At 36.3% G+C, this 23,052-nt stretch overlaps 1 protein-coding gene and 1 pseudogene across 1 annotated transcript in view; one reads left to right on the forward strand and one right to left on the reverse strand.

Moving 5' to 3' along the window:
- Positions 1–23,052, reverse strand: part of HNMT (histamine N-methyltransferase) — a 39,322-nt gene that overhangs the window by 11,094 nt on the left and 5,176 nt on the right. Inside the window, exons 2-4 of the mRNA XM_019626388.1 lie at positions 22,626–22,678; positions 2,344–2,451; positions 1,151–1,281 (exon numbers count right to left, since the gene is read on the reverse strand). Of these exons, the coding sequence (XP_019481933.1) occupies positions 1,151–1,281; positions 2,344–2,451; positions 22,626–22,678 (292 nt within the window). The remainder of the gene's footprint in view (positions 1–1,150; positions 1,282–2,343; positions 2,452–22,625; positions 22,679–23,052) is intronic.
- On the forward strand, positions 2,497–4,821 carry LOC109372881 (ATP-binding cassette sub-family G member 2-like; annotated as a pseudogene).

The following is a 23,052-nucleotide window of genomic DNA, read 5'->3' on the forward strand; positions in this document are numbered from 1 at the left end:
GAGAATGGAACTCTGAAGCTGCAAAATTTTATAACGGGTAAAGAATGGGTCCAAAGAATAAATGGAGGGGTTGGCTTTTGATAAAAGGAGGCTTTTGCAATAAGATGAAAGAAAAAGATGGTACAATTGCAGCTATGTTTGTAAATTTAGAGGGTGAAAAGTGATGAGTTTCTATCTGATGGTTTCTCTTTTTCCTATAAAGTGTGAGGTGAAGTCATCTGCTGGGGGAAGTGTTATGGAGGTATAAGGAGAGAGAGGGAGGTACAAAATAGGAGGAGGTGGGAAAGGGAGTTTAATAGAGAAATATCATGGGCTTGATGGGCTGTGTTAACTAGTCCCTCAAAGGTAAAAGCTTTTGTCAGCTAAGAGAGGATTGCCTAAATATTCCAATCTTGGAGTCATTTCTTCCTTTGATTTCTTTTAAGTGTATTCTTTTTGGGTGGCTGTACTTGTGAACTATAGAAAGTAAGAAGCATCTTGTTAATTGTGGTATTTCTAAAATATACACATCTTCTAATGGATGCCTGTACACCTATATGCTATCCAGAAATATCAGTGGATATTTGTCCCCATACCATCTATTGAATGTCACCCCCTTTCCAAGAAATATACTAGTGTATTTCTAAGAAATATATTATTAGTGCTGGATGATGGAAATAAATTCCTACTGAATATTAACTAATACTAATAAAACTTTATTGACCTGAGAAATCATCTAACCTGTCCCTTTTGTCATGTGCACACTAGCCAGGTCATCAACAGAAGGCAAAAGCAAGAGGATTAAAAAAACTGAGACATTGGTCCATCTAGACCTACTAGACCTACTGAGAGCTACTGGAGAACTGTGCTAAGATATGATACACTCCACTGTCCTCAGATCTATCTATGAACTTTAAGTCCTATAAAAATTAACTAAGATAACATTGAAAAAAAATTCAATAACTCTGGAAGTATTTTGAGTAGAGAAAACTGGCTTGAGAATTCTTAGTATGATCAACATCTTTATCCTCAATTTGAGATATGCTCACTTGTAAAATCAGAAATCAGAGTTTCATTTTTCTTTCTAAAGTTAAAATATTAGGCACTCTTCATACATATTCCTGAAAAAAAAACTTCTTTCTGAGAGTATATAACAATAAATATTTCTTACCTGAATCATATGAATAAAGTCCCATTTCTGAAGTTCTTTTTTCTCCATCACTCTATTTTGATATTCAGATGATGTCTCCCTATGCCAAGCAAACTTTATGTTCTCGAGGTTTGATGACTTGGCTACAAACTCTAAAATACAGAGAAGAGGTAGCATACCATCATTTTAATTGCAAATGTGGAACCCATTTCCATTTAGAATTTTAATGTAATCAATGTTATATACATAACAGATATAAAACACATTTTTCTTTTTTATGTAGCTCTGAAAGACCAGAGAGTACATTCTGATTTTATTCTAGTAGTAAATGAAATTAGAGGTGGGGGGGGGGGAGAAAGAGCCAATAAGAAATAATTATGAGAACCTTGATCAAACGTAGGTTACATTATCTCAGTACTAATGGGGAATCAACTAGTGGATTTTATCAATGGAAAATTGATGTAGAACAGGTAAAATGACTCTATAACCCAAGAGTCAGCAAACCATGGACCACAGGCCATATCTGGCCCAGTAACTACTTTTAAATGGATTACAAGCTAAAAGCTTATACTATTCTACTTCCTGACTTCATGCCTCTGTCTTTCATATCTCATATACTTTTAAATGGTTGAACAAAATCAAAAGAAGAATACTGTTTTGTTATATGTGAAAATGATACAAAATTAAAATTTTAGAGTTCATAAATAAAATTTTATTGGACGATATCCACACGCAGTAGTTTATGTGTTATTGTCTATAGCTGCCTTTGTGCTACAATGTCAGCATTGATTAGTTGTGACAGAAATTTGTGGCCTTTTAAGTCTAAAATGTTTACTACTATTTGGCCTTTTTTCAGAAAAAGTTTGTGGATTCCTGCAGTAACCCATTAAACATAAGCACTTTAAGGACAAAGATTCTAAATATTTCTGAATGAATTAACAACTCTGTCTCTGATAATAAACATTAAAAATAATAGTTGGTGATCAGTGAATGGATGCAGAGTTGGTAAAAAAAAAAGTTTAATTATTCAGTATTCATATTCTGAGGTATTTCGTTATGCCTGCCAAAAAACCAAATTGATTAGGTTCTTCTTCCAATAAGATTACAAAGAACATCCCACAGTAACTATGTTGTTAATGATTGAAGTGACAAATTTGGGATGACAAGCCTTTTGGGATAGAATTGGACATACAGCACCATGGATTACAGATTACCTTTGTACTTGGCGATTTGTTCAGCACTTGGCTCAACAACTTCATTGCTGATATGAACTCCTGGGTATTGAGCCTGCACTTTGGAGAGAATTTGAAGATCAATTTCACCTAGAAAACAAGCATAAGGAATAGATCACATCAGTCCAGAAAGAAATGATTAAGAGTAATCTGGCCTGACTCACCAACCGTCACTCCTGACTGTGACCGTGACCTCGGGCTGGTGTCTTACCAGTCTGTTTGCCACACATAAAGGCATAAACTCTCCAGGTGTCTTTCAGTAATGACCAAGTTTTTATCCCAATGTCACAAAGAAACACCAATGGCCTCCCCAGGATGACCTCCAACCACCTGAAGATATTAATTAATTAATTAATTAATTAATTTCTTGAATCAGATAGGAGCAATTAGGGTGTTGCAAATCCTAATTACACAGAACTGTTAATCACGAGTCATGCAAACTCCAATCATCATGTTCTAATCTACCCTCCAAAGAGGAGGATCAAGTAAGGATTATCCTACCTGAGGATGAAGATATTTACAGAAGGAGCTTTGTTAAGTTTTCATAACATCTGTTATTGAGAAAAGTGAAGAGGGGCTTTCTAATTGGTGGAAAAACAGTTAAGAAAAAAATACTAATGAATATCTATAGGATCATGAGACCTGGCCTCGATGCCATTCTGGGACCCACAGGTGGAGGCAAATCTTTGTTTTAGATGTCTTAGTTGCAAGGAAAGAGCCACAGGGATTATCTGGGGATGTTTTGATAAATGGAGCACCTCAACCTGCCAATTTCAAATGTAACTTCAAATATAAATGTGGCACTAGATGATGTTGTGATGGGAACTCTGACAATGAGAGAAAATTTACAGTTCTCAGCAGCTCTTCAACTTCCAACAACTATGATGAAACATGCAAAAAAATGAATGGATAAATATAATCATTCAAGAGTGAGGTCTGGCTAATGTGGCAGATTCCAAGGTTGGAACTCAGTGTTTCCATGGCGTGTCTGGAGGAGAAAGAAAAAGGACTGGCATTGGAGTGGAGCGTATTACCGACCCCTCCACCTTGTTCCTGGATGAATCCACAACTGGCTTACATCCAAGCTCAGCAAATGCTGTCCTTGTGCTCCTGAAGAGATGTCTAAACAGGGATGAACCATCATCTTCTCCATTCAACAATCTTGTTATTCCATCTTCAAGTGTTTTGATAGCCTCAGCTTATTGGCCTCTGGAAGACTAATATTCCATGTGCCTGCTAAGGAGGCCTTTGGGTACTTTGCATCAGCTGTTCACCACTGTGAGCTCCATAATAACGCTGCAGACTTCTTCCTGGTGTCTTTTTTTTTTTTTTTTTAGCTGAGCCATCCTGCCACCTGTTGGCAGCTCAACGGCAGCTCAGTTCGGGCTGGGACTCAAACCACTTCCTGGATGTCATTAATGAAGACTCCTCTGCTGTGATATTAAATAGAGTAGAAGATGATGAAGCCAAGGAGACTGAAGAGCCTTCAAAGAGAGACAAGTCACTCATAGAAAAATTAGCTATTTTATGTCAACTCTGCCTTTTTCAGAGAAATGAAATTTGAGTTAGATCAACTCTCAGGGGTTCAGAAAGAGAAGAGTGTAGCTTTCAAGGAGAATACCTATGCCACTTCCTTCTGTCCTCAACTCAAATGGATTTCCAAGCATTTATTCAAAAACTTACTGGGCATCTATAGCTGAGATAATCAGAACAATCTTCCTGGGATTGGTTATAGGTGTCATTTTCTGTGATCTCAAAAAGACGCCCCATGGGAATCCAGAATAGAGCTGGGGTGCTCTTCTTTCTGACAATTAACCCATGTTTCAGCAGTAGGACATCCCTGGAGCCCTTTGTGTTTGGGGAGAAGTTCTTTATACATGACTGACTGTATCAGTGAATACTATAGAATATCATCTTGTTTCTTTGGAAAATTGTTATCTGATTTACTACTCATGAAGATGTTAGCAGGTATTATATATACTTGCATAACATACTTCTTGTTAGGATTGAAACCAGGTTGAAAGCTTCTTCATCATGATGTTTACACTTATGATGGTGGCTTACTAGCTAGTTCTATGGCACTGGCCATAGCAGCAGGTCAGGGTGTGGTACCCATAGCAGCCCTTCTCATGCCAATATCTTTTTTGTTTCTGATGATATTTTTCAGAGCTGTCAGTCAGTCTCAGAACCAGTGTGCCTTGACTATCAATGGCTTCAGTACTTAAGCATTCCTCAATATGGCTATGCGGCTTTGCTCCATAATGAACTTTTGGGACAGAACTTCTGCCCAGGACACAATACAGCAGCAAATAATACCTGTAGCTTTGCTATATGTGCTGGCCAATAATTCTTGCTAAGCCAGGGCTTCAACCTCCCACCTTGGGGCCTGTGGAAGAATCACGTAGCCTTGGCATGCATGACTATTGCATTCTTACAAGTGCCTACCTAAAATTGTTATTTCTTAAAAATTTTTTTCTTGAATCTCTCTCTATTTTACATAATTATCTATACATTAAAAAAGAAGCACCTTAGGATATGAAGAGACATTTCTCTAAAGAGGACATACAGATGGCCAACAGGCATATGAAGAAAATGCTCAACCTCACTAATCATTAGAGAGATGCAAATAAAACCCACAATGAGATACCACTTCACTCCAGTCAGAATAGCTATCATCAATAAGTCAACAAACAACAAATGCTGGCGAGGTTGTGAGGGAAAGGGAACCCTGGTGCACTGTTGGTGGGACTGCAGATTGGTGCAGCCACTATGGAAATCAGTATGGAGGTATCTCAAAAAACTGGAAATGGAACTACCTTATGACCCAGCAATTCCACTGTTAGATATTTATCCAGAAAAATCCAAGACATTAATTCGAAAAAATATATGCACCCCTATGTTTATTGCAGCGCTATTCACAATAGCCAAGACTTAGAAAAAACCAAAATGCCCATGGGTAGATGACTGTATTAAGAAACTATGGTACATTTGCACAATGGAGTATTACTCAGCTATAAAGAAGAAGGAAATCGTACCATTTGCAATGATATGGATGGACCTAGAGAACATTATGCTAAGTGAAATAAGTCAGTAAGAGAAAGACAAATACCATATGATCTCACTTATATGTGGAATCTAAAAAACTGAATAAATGAGACATGTAAACAGAAATAGTCTCAGAGACACAGAGGAAAAACTAAGTGTTGCTAGTTGGGAGGGGGTGGGGATGAAGGCGAAGGGGAAGGGATGAGACAATACAAATTGGTAACTACAATCTGACATCAGGGATAGAAAATACAGTCTGGGGAATATAATCAATAATATTTTAAATATTTTTTAGGGGTTCAGATGGTCTCATGTCTTGTTAGGGAGACCACTTCATAGGTGGTGTAGAGGCCTGACCACTGCACTGTATTTCTGAAGCTGATGTTGAATAATACTGTATGTCAACTATAATTATATATACATATAGTCACGGGATGTGGAGTAGAGTGTGGGAATGGAGTCAATGGAATTGTAACAAATAAGTATGACATCGGGGGGAGGGGAGGGCAGTGGATGGGAGGAGGGGTGTTGTTACTTTGTGAGGGTGAAAAGAATAACTATTGCATTGTTCTGTACACCTGAAACTAATAATTAAAAAAAATTATCCAATCAATAGGACACAAAGAAAAGATATTTTAAAAATGAACTGAGCTTCAGAGGCCTATGATATAATATTAGAACATGTGACATTTAGGCTATTGCAGTGAAAGAAGAGGGGGCGGGTATAGAAAAATATTTGGAGAAATTGTGTCCAAAACTGCATAGCTTTGATGAAAGATAAAAATTTATAAATTTGCAAGGGAAAACATATTACATTTTAGACTTTAAATATGTACAGTTTATTGTATGTGAATTATATCTCAATAAAGCAATTTTTAAAAGACCTGTCAAAAAATAAAGGAACACCTTGATTTAAGTATTCAAAAAAGTCTCTGTCTCACTTTTACTAGGAAAGCCCAGCATATATGAGCATAAAGAATAATGCTCAACTGTTGCTCTGTCACATTGTCTATGATGCAGAACAGCTAGGTTGTAAGTGGGAATAATAATGTGATTTGAGGAGGGCTATGATTGTTATTCATTCATTCTTTCAACATCTTATTGTATTACATTAAATCTAAGATGCCATTGGTTATAGGATGCAATCAACCCTTCCTTTTGTATCACTAAGTCAAAAAAGCACTGTTAATGAATTATAATTTTGAGATATCATTAACTAGAAGATGTATCCCAATTTCACAGATGTTAATATATGAAACAAATACACCTTAGAATGAACTAGGCTAGGCCAGAAGCATTCAAAAAATATATCAGATACAAAACATGTCAGGTACCAACTAGGTCACAAAAGTGTCAGACATCTGCCTTCAAAAACACCATTGTCTAGTGGAGGAGATAGACATGGAATGAACACTGACTGGGTTGAGCTGAGGAAAGGAAACCGTGAGGGACCGGATAGGAACAGAGGCCAGAGAGATGGAAAGCTTCATGGAGGGAGCTCACTCCTGAGCTCTGTGTTGTGGGGTAAGTGGAAGTTAACCCTGAGACTTCTGGGGAAGTGAAGAATTACATGTAGAGAGGACAGGAAGATGGAGGCAAGAAATCAGGAAGCAGAAAAGGGTACGTAGGACTACTGCCCATTCAGAGTTTTGGAATATTGGGCAAGGCAAGGCCTCCAAGAAAGAGGTCACACCAGAGAGGTAAATGGAGAAGAGGTTATGGCAGAAAATATATTTATGCATTAACTCAAGAACCAACTATTAATTGATTGTTTATTATGTGCCAAACACTGCACTAGGCTCTAGCAAATGATAAGAGACTTAGATACCTGCCTTGATGAAAATTTAGCTTGTAAGTGACTGCATTAGAGAGATGGTGGTAAGTTGGATAGACTTGAGTCCTGAACCTGTCTTCTACCCTTACTAGGTGTTATGATCTTTGGCAATTGGCTTTACTTCTCCAAGCTGTATTTCCCTCATCAGAAAAATAGCAATAATAGTACATAATTTATTGGTTGTGGAGGTTACACGAGGCAATATATATGAAGCACAGTGTAAGATAGAGTTGGCACCCAATAGATATTAACTGTTCATTTTTATTGTTATCAAGTCTCTCTCTTTAAAAATATCTCTTTTCTCCCTATTAGTGATGTCTCCAACTTAAGTTTTACCCTTTTATTCTCTTAGGTTATGATGTTGACACTTTCACTAAAATATACCTATGTTCTGGCAAGACTACAATATTAAAATGATGTTAGTCTTTACTGTTTTGTTATAAATTACATTAAAAGAACTTTCAAGGTTAGATATGGCAGGCAACAGAAGCATAGGTCATGAGACGGGAAGGCCTGGAATGAATGAGATGATGAAGATAAATCAGGAACAAAATATACTAGTGCAGGAAAAGAGGGGAGTCTAACGGTACTGTCATAGGAGATGGTGGGGGTTGAGGGGAGAAGGAATGGGAAGGAAGATGAAATGGAGGATGAAGGAGCCTATGTGACAATTTTCTCCAAAGCTGACCCCACCGACATGAAAACTTTAATTTCTTCCTTAATAATTCTAGCTGCCATTTATTGGCTACCTATCATTTGTCAAACACTGTACTAGGCATTTCACTTGGAACATCTCATTTAATCCTGACCACAAAACTATCACAGACTCCACAAGATTATTCCCAACCAGAGAAGGTGATTTGAGTAATTTGACATGCAGAGGATGTTAATACGTCTAAAGTTTAAGGCACAATTGTCTAACTCTAAAGTGTTTGTTCTAACTATTTCATACTAAGAAATAGAAGGATGCCAAATACTATTATAAAAGGACATATGAAGTTTTTTTCCTTCTCTACAGTAGCTATTTTCAAAGGGTAAACAAAACGACTAAGGCAAAGGCTGATAAGGAAAGCTGTGGGCTAATGAGAAATAAAGAGATTACAGCTTGCCCCAGAGGACCAGAGGCCCAAAGTTCTGTTCTTGCCTCTATCAGCCTCACCATATATTTTAAGTTAAAAAAAGTTATCGATTATAAGGATCCTAAACCCAACATTTTGAAACTCAGATAGTTAAAATGCAATTCTTTTTCCCCTGGGGCTTGATGAGCTCTTCTTCTCCTAAGAAAGACCCCAACATTTTGAATCTGCCCAAATGGCAGAATGTATAATATCTAGCACATCCCCAGAGTATGTTCTTATCTTGTCACTTTCCCAACCGGCAGAATGTTCTGCCACAGTCAGAGCCAGCTAGTACCTCCTCGGGCAATGATAGAGGCCACCATGCTAGAATTGCAACTGAGATGGAAACTATGGTTCACATAACTGCCTCTAGAGTGTGAGACCATGTGTGGACATAAACTATCCATGCATTTGCAGAAATGAATGAACAAAAAGAGAAGATAATGAAAATATTTCCTCAGGAGTTAGCATGTAAAATCCATTTCTGACTTCATACTTCCTGTTTGCCAGGGACATTTCTACCTGATGCTCATTGTGCTGGCGTCCCATGTAGTTTTATTTATTTTAAGTTTTTGGGTTTTATTTTTAATTTTTAACAAAGTATTTCCTAGAATTTTATTTTTGAAAATAGGTTTTAAAAGAATTATTTAACAAATAATCATACAATAAAAACTTGTTCAATAAATAAATATTTCAAAAAGTTATAATAATTTTAATTCTTTACCCACTTCCTCCACCTCTCACTCTTAAAAGTATCCTGGGCTTGACAATAAATAATGCCACTGTGCTCATAAGGCCCTTATTTTCAGTGCTATGTTTGTTTTTTATAATGGATTCTATTATTCTTTATTGTGAGACCAGATAGATGATAGATAGATAGATAGATAGATAGATAGATAGATAATAGATAGGCAGACAGATAAACAGTGAGAGAGAGCTCCCATAATAATATATTCCTTGGTCTAATAGCTTAGATAGTTTTCTTCCTAGTATCCCTCAAAAATAGGAGAAAAGCATTTTTAAAAAATGACTTATATGAACCTCTTTCCCAACAAAGAGAGTCAACAAAGAGGATGTTCAGATGTTCTATAGTATTACAATCTAGTCTAAACATTTAGCATTTAGTTATACATATTTTCTTGATGTATCACTTAGACTGTTCACTGTCCATCCAGTCACCCAAGCTTTGTTCCTTCTTTCATCTTCCTTTCCTGATCATCTGGAAGTTTTCCTGCTAAATGTTTATTTTTTCCATCCCTACTAGCAATGCCCTTGTTCAGGTTCAAATTACCTATCTCTTAGAATACTACAATAATATCCTAAAAAATTCAGCTATCTCTTCTAAACTTTGTCTTCCTCAAAGCCATTACTACAACAACAATTAAACTCTAAGCTAAACAAGCCTATCACTTCCCTTCTTAAAACTTTCTCAAAAAATTAAGAATAGAATTAGTACATGACCCAGCAATCCCTCTTCTGGGTATCTACCCAAAAAATCTGAAAATATTTCTCCATAAAGAAATATGTACCCCAATGTTCATTGCAGCATTATTCATGGTGGCCAAGGCATGGAAACAGCCAATGTGTCCTTCAATAGATGATTGGATAAAGACGTTGTGGTATATATACACAATGGAATATTACTCTGCCATAAGAAAAGATGAAATACTGCCATTTGCAACAACATGGATGGATCTTGAGATTAGTGTGCTAAGCGAAATAAGTCAGACAGAAAAAGTTGAGAACCATATGACTTCACTCACATGTGGGATATAAAACTGAAAGCAACAAAGAAACAAGACAAAGAAACAAAGACTCACAGACACAGATAATAGTTTAGTGGTTACCAGAGGGTAAGGGTGGATGGTAGAAGAGGGAAAAGGGGATCAGATATATAGTGATGGAAGGAGACTCTGGGTGGCACACAATGTGATATATAGATGATGCATTACAGAATTGTACACTTGAAACCTATGTAATTTTACTAACCATTGTCACCACAATAAAATTAAAACAAACAAAATCGTCTAATGACTGATCAACTGGATAGTTGTCCAAGTTCTCTGAGCATAGACCACCCTGCCTGCTTCCTAATTCTCATCTCTCATGACTTCATATTTTGAAACTTTTCGCCCCAGTAACCCTGAATTTCTTACATTTCTACCCTGCTTTCTCCCCCTCTGACCCCATATACATCATGCTCTTCCATGCTCTTTGTCCTTTGCCCATGTTTTCTCCTCTGCGATGATAACTCTCCCCCCTGTTCCTCACCCCCTCTGACTAACTCTTATACATCTTGAACACATGACTGATTATCTTGGTATTAATTCCCACAGAGCCTGGAAGTAGCATCAGAGTCCCTCCGACAGAAACGACCCATCAACTGACTAGAGTTGGCAACACAGATAGAACTTTCTGTGTTCCTTGATATAAATTATTGCTTTACTTCACTTATTTTATTCACTAGCAAAGGGTTGATTCCAATGAGTTTGTTAAACAGCATCAAAGACTCTAAAATGGTAGATTGAACAACTGAGCAGGTTTGATCATCAATCACTGAAAAGCATATGAGGGTTTATCAGACCTCATAGTATCATGAACCAGCAGTAAAAAGATTAAAAAAAAAAAGGAAGGGGGAGACCATTTGTTCTTTCTCAACTGAATCCTTCTGAGCAGGAGGTAAAACATTATAAATGTGCTCCAGTATCAGACATTACACACCCTATAAATGCTTTTACAGAGCACACAAGCCAAACGAATGCGCCAAAAAGAACAAGGGAAAGTAAACTAGAAATTAATCAAATACTTTGGAAATTCTGAGCAAATTTAGTGGTAAACAAAAGAAATGAGGAAGTCAACAGCCTCCTTTTATTGTGCATTGCAAAGCCTTCTGGGAATCTTAACTTTGAGATCCAGAAAACAGCATGTAAGGGGAATGAGGCAATACATGTTCATTTTATAGTCAGTCCCCTTTCACGTATGATTTCTCATTAGACTTGACACGATCATAATTCTGACAACTGTAGACTACTTATTTTGACATCCTAAGCTTTTAGATACATGAACTCCGGCAGTTGTTTGGGTTAACTAAAGCCTCATTACTTATTTCTCCCTAAAGTTTTGGAACAAAATCTACAAAGTTTCCTGTGACAAATGGAAAAAATTATAATGATTAAATAACTCTATTCCAATATACTCTCTTTCTTTTCTTCCTTCCTCCTCCCCTTCCTTCTTTTTTCTTCTTCCCTCCCCCTTTTGTGACTACCAAAGAAATGAATGATTTTGGAGTCTGCATTTTATGATGATGTAACTGATTTTCTCAGTTGATCAATATGTGGAACTTGCACAAAGTTAGGAAAATCCAGACAAGTGTCAGCATCAATCAAAAACTATTTCTTTTAGGCGGAATTGTGGATACTTTTCTCTTCTGTTCACTCCTGTGTTATTTTCTGTCAGACAGAATAGGCTGACTTTTTGATTGGGAAAGTTAAATGAAAACTAAATTTTAAAACCTCCTTCCTTGCAAATCCCTTTCCTTTGTACCACCCTTTTACTCAAATCAGCCAGAACTGTAGAATGACTTCTCATGTCTCCTTTCTAGGCTATATTGAGTGTTTCACTTAATTTTACAGACAGATATGTTTGTGGTTATAATATCTTGCTTTCATAAAGCCATATTTTAAATACATCATGCCTATATTTGAAGAGGGGCATATATTTGTCATCCCTGACAGTAGAACTTATAAAAAGTTAAAAAACAAGGAAGGGAGGGGATCTCATCTTCTAGCAACTTTTCTCCATTCCCTGAATTTCAAGGATAAGTTTAATGAGATAGCAGAGCAATGTTGAATTTTTTGCTTGAAATCCAAGGTCATTTGATTAAGAATGGGGGGAAAAAATGAAAAAGTTAAAGGCTATAGAGAAACAAAACTAAACTCAAATATAGGATTCACCAGAATTACCTGATGCAAATTTGTTAGTGCCTCTGCCCTTTAAATTGCGCATCTGTAAATTAGGGATAATATGGTCTATGCTACAGGCTCATTGTCAAAGTTAGAGGAAATTATAAGGAGATAATTTACCATAGTTCATGATATATAGTAATTAATAAATTGAAGCTATTATACATTAATTCAACAAGTGTTTTTGAGCACCTACTAAATTCCAGGTTCTAATCACAAGAAATACACAAATGAATAAAACAGACAAAAATATCCAACTTCTGTGGATGGTGATAAGTCCCTTGGAGAAAACCAAGGTAAAAAAGAGTGAGAAGAAGCCATGCAGAGGGTCTTTGTGATTTTCAGTAGGGTTGTCAAGTATGCTTCATAGAAAAGGTGACATTTAAGCGAAATCTAAAAGATCCTAGAAATGAGGGAAATGAAGATTTACCTCTCTAAATGGGTAGCTCCACAACAAAATGGCAACTTAGAAAAGCACTCATCATGTATTCATGATGGCTTGTCCTTCCAACTGAACCTACGTTAAATGACACACAAATCCTAACCTGAGATTGCTAGGACTTCTGAAAATAGAAAATCTGCAGGTCAAGAAAATGAAAGATACTGTTGAGTTATGTCCTCTCATTTAATTTCTGTCTGTTCTTGCTTCATATCTCATATTGAAATATATGTGAATTCTTGAGATTATCAGCAGGAAAAATTTTATTCTATTATATGTTGTGTTAAGATTATCTTCCTAAAAAAAAAAGATTGTTATCTTCCTTGTTCCCTCTACTAGAATATCACACACACACACACACACACACACACACACACACACACACACACACATTGTTTCTAGGGAGAAAAACTGCCCATACAACTGTGCTTAGTGATGAAAAATAATTTCAGCTATGGGTTTGCAACCAGAGTAAGAACAACCTGATTTTGAGCTGCAGTGGGAAAAATAGAAGATTCTTGACAAGATCACTTCTTTTCTTTCTTTCTCTCTCTCTTTTCCCTACCCTGGTGCCTCAGTATTGAAGCAGTTCTGTCAGTATGGGAAAATAAGAATAGGATATTGAAATAGCTGCAAGATCTCAGAAAGGGGATTATAAATATAAATTGTGAGTCAAAAGGGCATTGCCATTTGCTTTCATGTGTCTTCTGGCTGTTGGCCCAGAAACAATACTGCCTGAATGTTTTGCAACTGCTGGAGGCCTAAGAAAAGCCATGCTACCGAAATGTGCTAAGAAATAGAAACATAGAGAAAATGCCTCAAAGGGTGATGAACACTGAAGTGTAGAGATATTTGATAGACAACTCAAAATAGTCTGAATTTTGCCTTAACTTTTAATTTATAAATTTTAAACATAGATACTTGACTGCTACTTCGGTACATACATAGAAAGAGAGATAAATGGTATGCACGCAATATTGTAATGCTTAAAAGTTACATTGAGTTACCTTTAATAAAGTGTTAATGTTCTTCTACTGGGTCGTTGGAAAAGTCATGACGTATTTTGTCTATGTTTTTCAAAGGTCATTTATTTATATAAAGAACAAAGATCAATCAATGATATATTCCCCTTTTTGTTCCATAACCTTTTGCCATCTTTAGTGAGCTTCATAATTCCTCGTTCATAGAAGGACCTGCCTTTATTTGTGAAAAACTGAACAAGGTGCTGATTTACAATCTCATCTGAATGGAACGTTATACCACACAAGGAGTTTTGAAGAGAGCGAAACAAGTGGAAGTCTGACGGTGCAAGATCAGGCGAGTATGGTGGGTTTGGCAACACATTCCACCCAAGCTCCAATAATTTTTGACAGGTGATCAAACTTGTGTGTGGTCTCGCGTTGTCGTGATGGAACACAACTCCTTTACAATTAACACGTTCTGGATGTTTCTGTATGATGGATTCATTCAAACTGTCCAATTGCTGACAGTACACATTTGAATTGATTGTTTGGTTCCTTGGTAGGAGCTCAAAAAACATGACACCTTTAAAATCCCACCACATTGAGAGCATAACCTTCCTCTGATGAATGTCTGCTTTCGATGTCATTTGAGGTGAATCATCACATCAGGACCAAGATCGTTTGCACACCACATTGTTGTAAACAGTCCACCTCTCATCACCAGTTATCAGTCGCTTCAAAAAGGATAATTTTCCTCACATTTAATAAGCATACTGCAGATATTTATACGTGCCATCAAATGAACTTCTTTGCGTTCATGCGGAACCCAAATATAGAGCTTGCTTACGTATCCCAGCTTCTTCAGGTGGTCTTGAAAGCTTGAATGATGGCTATTCAATGTTTCTGCAATCTCTCATGTCATGTAATGTGGGTTTGACTCAATCAATGCCTTTATTTTGTCGTCATCAACCTCTGTGGGCCTCCCTGACTGAGGAGCATCGTTGAGATCAAAATTACCAGCACAGAATTTTGTGAACCATCATGGGCACTGACATTCTTGTAGAGCATTGTCACCGTAAACTTGATGCAACATTTCACAAGCTTGATGCACATTCTTCCCTTTATGGAAGTAAAACAGTAAAATATGGCAAAAATGCACAGTTTGGTCTTCTATCTTTAACTTGTAAAATCTCCAAAACTCAACCAAATCGCTCAATGTTTTTTTAGAATGAAGCTAGAACTGTCAGCTGTCAAATGACATAGCAATAACATAGATGTGAATGACTCTAGTACTTCCAAAAATGAACTAGTGCCATCTGTTGCAAGCATGCGTCATGACTTTTCTGACAACCCAATACATTCTTCATGCCCAATGACAGGATTTACAAAATGAAACTACTTCAACTGGCAAATGTAGTGCAAGATAATCACATAGTTCGTGTGATTGCATCAATATCAGTGTGCGTGCACTTGCTCACGCACTCTTGCGCCATCTCAGGGTCTCTCTCTCTTGCTCTGCCCCTCTTTCTCTAATACCTTCACGATCTCTCTTCTGGGCTTCACTCCATTGGCCCACCACATTAACAGCGTTTTAAAACACAAATGTTGCTGAGTAAAATTATTAGTCATTTATACTCTAGTGTGACTAGGGTCTGAGAGCCTGTTGTCCTTGTTGAATAAGAAGCAAGAAATAATGAAACACATCACTAGTCTAGTGCAAGAAACACACAGCAGACCGTCACCAACCTTTGTCAATATCACCCTCACCCTCACCATGACTGACAGGTACTTGGAGCAGGCATGGGAGAATCTATGGGCTCTGAAGAAAAGCTCTGCTAAGCTATAACAAGGGCGAGACTGTTCTTAACACATTTGCACAGGTATAATATGATTACTGGTGAGTGAAAAATGGCCTTCAAGGAAAATTGTCAGGAAAACGTGTCAGGACAGTGCTTTGGTCAACAGTCAAATACCTGAAGAAGTTGTCAGAAGCCAGTGAGTCTACTCTTTATTATCATCTCTCATCAACTATAAAATTAGAGTTTTAATTGAGTTTATTTTTCCTCTCTTAGGCTATAAAATTAATACTACAGAAAACTCTAGACATAGACAAAAATATAAAATATAAAATCAATATCTGATTGCTAGAGAAAGCAAAAGTTAATGTTTGGTTTATTTCCTCCTAAGGTTTTTTTTTTCTTTGAGCAAGTAATTTTCTTTACACAGGTGAGATCATTTTATATATATGTATATATATAGTTTGGACTTTCTTAATTGAGAGTTAAACCCTGAATATATCAAAACTTATTTGACTGTGTTATTTATAGTGGTAACACTATATTCTCTTGAAATATATGCAATGATTTATTTAATTATTAACCTTTTATATGTGATATAAAATATATAAATGTATACATTTATATGTGGGTATATGGATATATATTTATATATGGAAATATATTATATATTGTTTTAGGTAGCTAGGTAGATAGATAAGTTATAATTAGTTTTAATTTTTTTTGCTATTATGAGGAGCCTGAAATGAGCCATGAATTTTTATGCAAAAATTTTAATTTTTTCAGATGAATTCCAAGAACTAGAATTAATGATTAAAATGAGGCCCTTGATCTTTGGTGCTATTGAAACAAAACTAAAAAAAAACCCTGCCTGAGGTGCCAGCTGCTGAGGAAGGATGCAAGCTGAAGGACTATACAGCACGTTCTTTTTTTTTTTTTTTTTTTTAATTTTTATTTATTGTTAGTTTCAGGTGTACAGAACAATGCAATAGTTACCCTTTTCACCCTCACAAAGTAACAACCCCCCACCCCCCATCCACTGCCCTCCGTTCTTTGAGGCCCTGGGCTAGCAAGACCTGTCCAATTGCTGGAGACCTTGGAGGTAGGAGTCAGGGGTCCGGAGTAGGTGGGGAGGGGGGATAAACAGGAGTGCAGCAGGAGGGGCTGAAGCAGCAGCTGGAGCTGTGGTAGGACAGCAGGGGAGTGGCTATTTACCAAGTATGTCAATATTTTAACAACCAGCATGACCAGGCCTTTGAGTATTAGATGACTATCAGAACTGTTCTTGACACATAAGGCCACATTACTTTCAGGAATATTTTGTTTCACTTCCTACTCTTACCTTTGTACATGAAAGCATTTATAGCCTCTTCACGATTGCATATTAGCTTTCTAAATCTTCTCAAATTGTTCTTAGTAAATATTAACTTTTCTTCAGTTTTTTTTATATTTTGTATTAAATATATTATTAGCTAGCTAATCAAAATTTTAAATCATTATTATTAGTTCTATCAGTTTGTTACTGTTAATAGAGACTAAGCTACAGAAGACCCTGGGTATTAACCCCAATCTCTATAACCTTCAAATCCCTATGGCATATAAGATTAGGTTCAGAATGTCTAAAATGAAGATGACAACAGACCTCCCTACGCCAAGTTTGCACAAATGTTTGTATTGAATCACAAAGTTTTATTCAATAGTGTATATCAAGTGGAAGCCTAGTCACTAAGAGACTGTGTCCCAAACTGGCACAAGAACTGGCAAGATACAAATTTGTCCTTCAGCAAAATTACAGATAACCACATGCCAGGGACTTTCCAGTACATTGCACATAATCAAAACCATGCATGAAAAACACGCAGATGTTAATAACAACAACAAAAATGTGGATCTGCCATTACTTCTTACCTATTTTACCTGTATTCAGGCCATTACTGAGTTCTTATTCATTCTAAAGCTGTACAACTGAGTTTATTTGCTTTTCTAAGTATACAGTCATTTAATGTGCAAATGATAGTTTTGTCTTAACTCTGCTCATTATCCCCTGTTATCCTTTTTCAAGCCTGATTGAATTAGCCAAAACGATCTTGTTTACTCTAGTTTTAATGACAATGGCTCCAGGGTTGTTATCACCATGTTTTGGTTCTCTCAAATCTGAAATGTATCTGTCTTTTACAATAATTTCATGTTTACTGCAAGTTTTAAATACAATACAATGAGATACACTATTTTTTGGTAAAATTATATGTGGAGAATAACTTATGTTTTAAATAATTGAGTTATGAATGTCTTTAACAATACTTTATACCTAAGGCTCCAAACGAGGGTTACCTGAAGAAGACCGTCCTAAATCCTGTTTTATTATTGAATCACTAGAGTACATATCCTTCTAATAATGGAGTAATTGCTAGTAGGCTGCACATATGTAAAACAGTACTTACTTATTTCAAGTTATAAGCAATTAGAATGAAGACTAAAAATTGTCTGCATATCTAGAAGTCCCATATAGATTCCACTTTCTAAATATAACCAAACATGGTGTTAGCCACACCAATGCCTACCTCTTTCTAGAAGGTTACTTATTAAACCATAAATATTTTGGACTGAAAGCACATTTAACAGCCCAACCACCCAAGAAATCAGTGTCAAAGTCCCTTCCATAGGATGTATGAAAAGTATTTTTCCAGCCTATGCTGACATTCCTAGAGTGACAGATAGCTCTTTACGTCCCAAGATGTGCCCTTTCATTTCTGGACAGGTTTGATCACTAGTAAATTCTAATACTGAACCAAGAAATCTTTCAATCATTGGCCCATTAGGGACAAATACTTTGTAGTTTGATCAACAGGGAATATTTTAAGATGGCAGTAAGCACATTCATATTCTTATTTTTCAGGGCAAAAATTCCCCCAACACCCCATATTTCTCCAGTCATTCCTAATTTACTTATACAGGTTGTTGGCTTACTCTGAACCACTGGAAAACGTTAACCTTTGCTTCTTAAACCACCTTCTGGCTTCTAAACCTGACACACTGGCTCTTTCAGTTCCAGCCCTAATTATTTGTTCCATTTCTAACTAACTTAGAAAAAGAAACCTCTGTGTCACCCTAACATGTCACTTATGGAAAGAGAAGATTAGATTTTCAAATAGCCAGTCATTACTAAGTACCTAATTGCTCCTTTGCCAAGTCAAAAATTAACTATTATATCTGTTTAGTACAATTTGTTGGACTGGACTAAAGTCAAGAGGCCTGAGTTTTGTTCTGATTTGGTGGTTCTAAGGTTTTTAATTTGTAAATTTAGGATGTCGATGGTCTTTTATTTTTTAACCTCTGTAGGAATGCTGGTGTCCCTATGTTATAGAACAAGAAAACCACCTAACTGCTGTCAGCAACCAAAAAATGTTATGAGAGGGTTCAAATCGCCAATAATTCATATGCAAGTCACTTTAGTGGATTGAAAAATACTCTATAAACATATATACTATTTTATAGGGCATAGCAATTGAATCGGTACATAATAGTTTAATAAGAATAGAAGTGGTAAACTAGATAAAATGAGATTATTTGAGTTCTAGTCGTGTCTAACCCCTATAAAACTTTCTGGCATTTAAACATAAGAACTGCACAGTGCAGCAGATAAAATGATTCTCCTTTAAGCAGAGCCCACAGCAAGGGGAACACATTGCTCATTACTGCCTTTGGGAACATTTCTCTAGGCTTAAGTATATGCACTGTAAATTAATAGCATTCTCCCTTACCAAAAAAAGTACGAGTTTCTTTTTCTCTATGTACCATGTAGACAACACTCATTAAAAGTTGAATAATAATGAAGCTCCATTGGGTAGTTTAATTTTAGGAAACATCAATGTCGAAAATTAACCAAAAAGCATACTCTATGAGATTTAAAATACAAAGCAATTGCTCTCAATATCTAAAAACACAGTTGCTGAAATGAACATGGTATGAATACTTTGAGACCTGGAATAAGGCAATCTCGGCTACTCACTGTGTTTCATTAAAGCACACATACACACACAACTTTATTCTTCCCAGTCTGGCCTCTGTAAAAGCTACATGGTCTGTATTTCATGATTTGTTTTTCTCCTGATTGTCTCTCTTTCTTTTTTTGGTGTCACATATTTCACACATTTTCCTAACATTAAACACATAATCTATGAATAACAGTACTATTTATCAATTGTATTTACTGATGTAGTAGATTACATAAAGATGACATGCAAACTTTGCCACCGATGTCCTTCATTTTGAACTGCCCAGAGCTCTAATAATTGCTTGGCTTCTGAAGTGAAATTGCCAAAAACCTCTTTCAAATACTTGCATTGTCTCTTAAACTATGGAACCTGTCTCCACACAAACATCAACCTCAACAGAAGAGAGTCAGGAGACAGAAAGGGTACATATGCAACACCTGCTCATGTTTCTGAAAGGAAAATCAAACAGGCCACCAAACAACATGAGCATTAAGTGAAATAAAAGCACAAATTTCATGTAGGTAAGTTTTTAGTTTGTTGCTTTTGGTATGTTTTTCCATTGTGGTGGGGAGAATTGGTAGCACCGTTATGAATGCAGAGAGAACTTTTATACCAGAGATATGCAGAATAGGACCTGCGGATTTTTGGGCAAACAAGAAGAGAACACCTAGGAGGTAAAACCAGAGAGGACTGTAAACTAAGACTGAAGTAGATTCCTGTAAGATGCATTATGGGAGCTGAACCAAAGGTACCAGACCTTTGGTACCAGGGCAAAGGACCTGGTTTGCCAGGGACTGGAGTTCAGTGACTGATTTGGAAGGATGCTCAAGCCACAGGCTAATGCAAAAGTCTCAGACACACCCGTAGACTAGAACATGTAGGGAGACCACTTCTCCAAAGCAAGAATAGAAAATTCCTCACTGTATAGTAATATATTGTTCTTTTGCACAATGCTCAAAGTTAGGCAATGACAAGTAATCAGATAAGCATGCCCCAGTTGGTATATGAGCACTCAAACTAAATGAGTGGGGTGTCCTCTCCCCTAAAAAACACTGCTCTTTCAGGCCAGGGACATCTAGACCTCGAGACTAAATGTATTGCTTTTGATTTCATGTAGCTTACTTTATTTTTGATTTCATGAAAGCTATGTATCTATAGCTAGAATTTCCTTGGAGTTATTATATTTCTGATCAATATCTTATGAAGAGTAACCTTAATGGGCACCCATATTCTCCCCAAGGGAGAGCCTGCTTTTAATACAATGTTGGGGTTCAGTCAGAACCCTTTATTTTGATAAGTTCTCTATATTCCTATGTGCACCTTTATGTAAAGAATAACTGTGTAGGCCAAACGTTCCTATGTCTAGATAGCTTATAAGCATCTGGATAAATTTACATTAGAAATTCAATTAACTTTATATTAGAAGGTCAATTAACTTGGCCACAATAGAGATTGTTTTTAATTACTTTCCTTGTAAGGCTTCTCTTCTTGTCCAAGCACAAGTGACAATATCAAATGATAGTCTCATTGCCTGTTGTTTGCCTGAAACTCATATGCAAAACACACTGGAAGTGACGGTCTTGGTTAAATGAATTACTAGGGCACTCTTTAGGCAATTCATCACTCTTATAATCTTTAGGACTTAATATACCAAGTAAGCAATAATAGAATATTTTAGTTCAAACTCTCTATAAGATCATTCGTGACAATAGCCTTTATTATTTGTCCTTGTTGGTTTCTATTTTATTGGTGAAAGATGATAAAGTAAAATGATTTTAAGGGTTAGTCTTTATTACATTATAGTGCAGTGTATTTATGAGAAAAACAAATGATGACATGAAAAAAGTAGCTATCCCATTCTATTAGAAGGCTCTTGGTTATCTTTGTGTTAATATGGGCCACAATTTACTCATTCATGTGGTGCTAAAACTCGTATACTTAAGAGGCTCAAGAGGTTACCACATATCACTGTGTAACAAATGGTATTGTAATATCCACTAGTTACCAAGTGGTAACAAATACTAAGCCATCACTCAGTGATTATTTCAAAAGAAAACAATAAAGAGGAAGGAAGGAAAGAAGGAAGAGAGGGAGAAAGGAAGACAGAAATAATATATATGACCACATTTTATATATTAATACATTAACTCATGCCTCCAGATGACTAGCAATTTAAAAATAAAGAAAATACAACTCAGGCATTTGATTTGAGGCAAAGCCTGGGGATGGAATTTTTGTTTTATTTTTGCAGAAAGGACCAGCCTGCACCTTACAGGAACAGTAGTAGTGTGCTAATCACTTTATAAATGTTATTATATAATTCTCACTATAACCTTATGAGATAAAATTCATTGTTCCCGTAAGAAAACTGAAGCCTATGTTTCAGCCAAGGTCACACAGTTCATTGATGCCAGAGTCAGAAACTACACCCACATCAATCTGCCTTCCCAGACTTTTCATTTTCCCCTAAGATAAAAGCACTGGCTCTAAGAGTAATGAGATCCTGAAAAGCTTAGAAAAGGGGGCTGGAGAGTGTGCTGAATGTTTACAAGGCAGTTTTGGAACTGAATCAGAGGAAGGGAGTAGTTTAGGCAAGTGCAGCTCAAAGAGTGGGGCCACAAGAGTATAAATTAACTGTCATTAAGCATATTTTTTTCCCATAGCAATAGTTTCTCAATGATTTACACCCCAATGCACACTTATCTCCTCGTGGACTGGTAACAGTTTGCAAACCAGCAGCCAGTCCAAGGACCACATTTTAAGTGGAACAAGCTTAAGAAATTTTGTATGAAATTTTCCTTTTCTGTGAACAGTTAAATCATTTTGGATAAAAGTTATCCAAATACATACATCCTATATGTTTTTCCATTTGTAAAAATGAAAGCCACATCTTATCTATATTACAGATAGTAATGGAGGCTGATGTCATAAACCCTGTAAATCTATGGGGCATTAATTAATCTTCTAGGAAGTGGTATTGCTCTTACTAGTTTTAGTAACATACTCTCTTCCAAAAGCAAAGCAAAATAGCTTTCCTAAAAAATAAACACTATTTCCATCAAACATCATGATGCTTAGAGTGAAATACAAATTTGAAAATGTGTTATTTATACCTGCACCTCCGCCAATGCTGAGAATCTTAATTTCTGATTTTGTGTCTCCAATCCTGAAAAAAAAAATGTAGTTTAAGAAAAATGTGCTAGATAATTGGTAAAATCTGATTATCAAATCTAGTTGAGAGAACAGACTACAATTACAGGGAATAAAAATTAGGCTAACATAAAATATTCCAATTATTCAGTAGTTACATTGATGTCTTTAGAAATCTTCAGAAATATAGGTTTCATTCATTAGCAATCTTGAACTGGTAGACTTTCAAAACACACTGTAAACATCTCAGGATAAACCATTTTGTTTAGAATTTATTTGGAGGAAAAGAACAGAAAAAGTGGACCTTTGAATCTGGTGATATAAGTAGCCATTCACTGTATATGGGGAAAAGGCTAAAAGGCGATTCATACTATCTCTATGATATCTGCC

This window comes from Hipposideros armiger, unplaced genomic scaffold (genome assembly GCF_001890085.2).
Source record: "Hipposideros armiger isolate ML-2016 unplaced genomic scaffold, ASM189008v1 scaffold_673, whole genome shotgun sequence".
Classification (NCBI taxonomy): domain Eukaryota; kingdom Metazoa; phylum Chordata; class Mammalia; order Chiroptera; family Hipposideridae; genus Hipposideros; species Hipposideros armiger.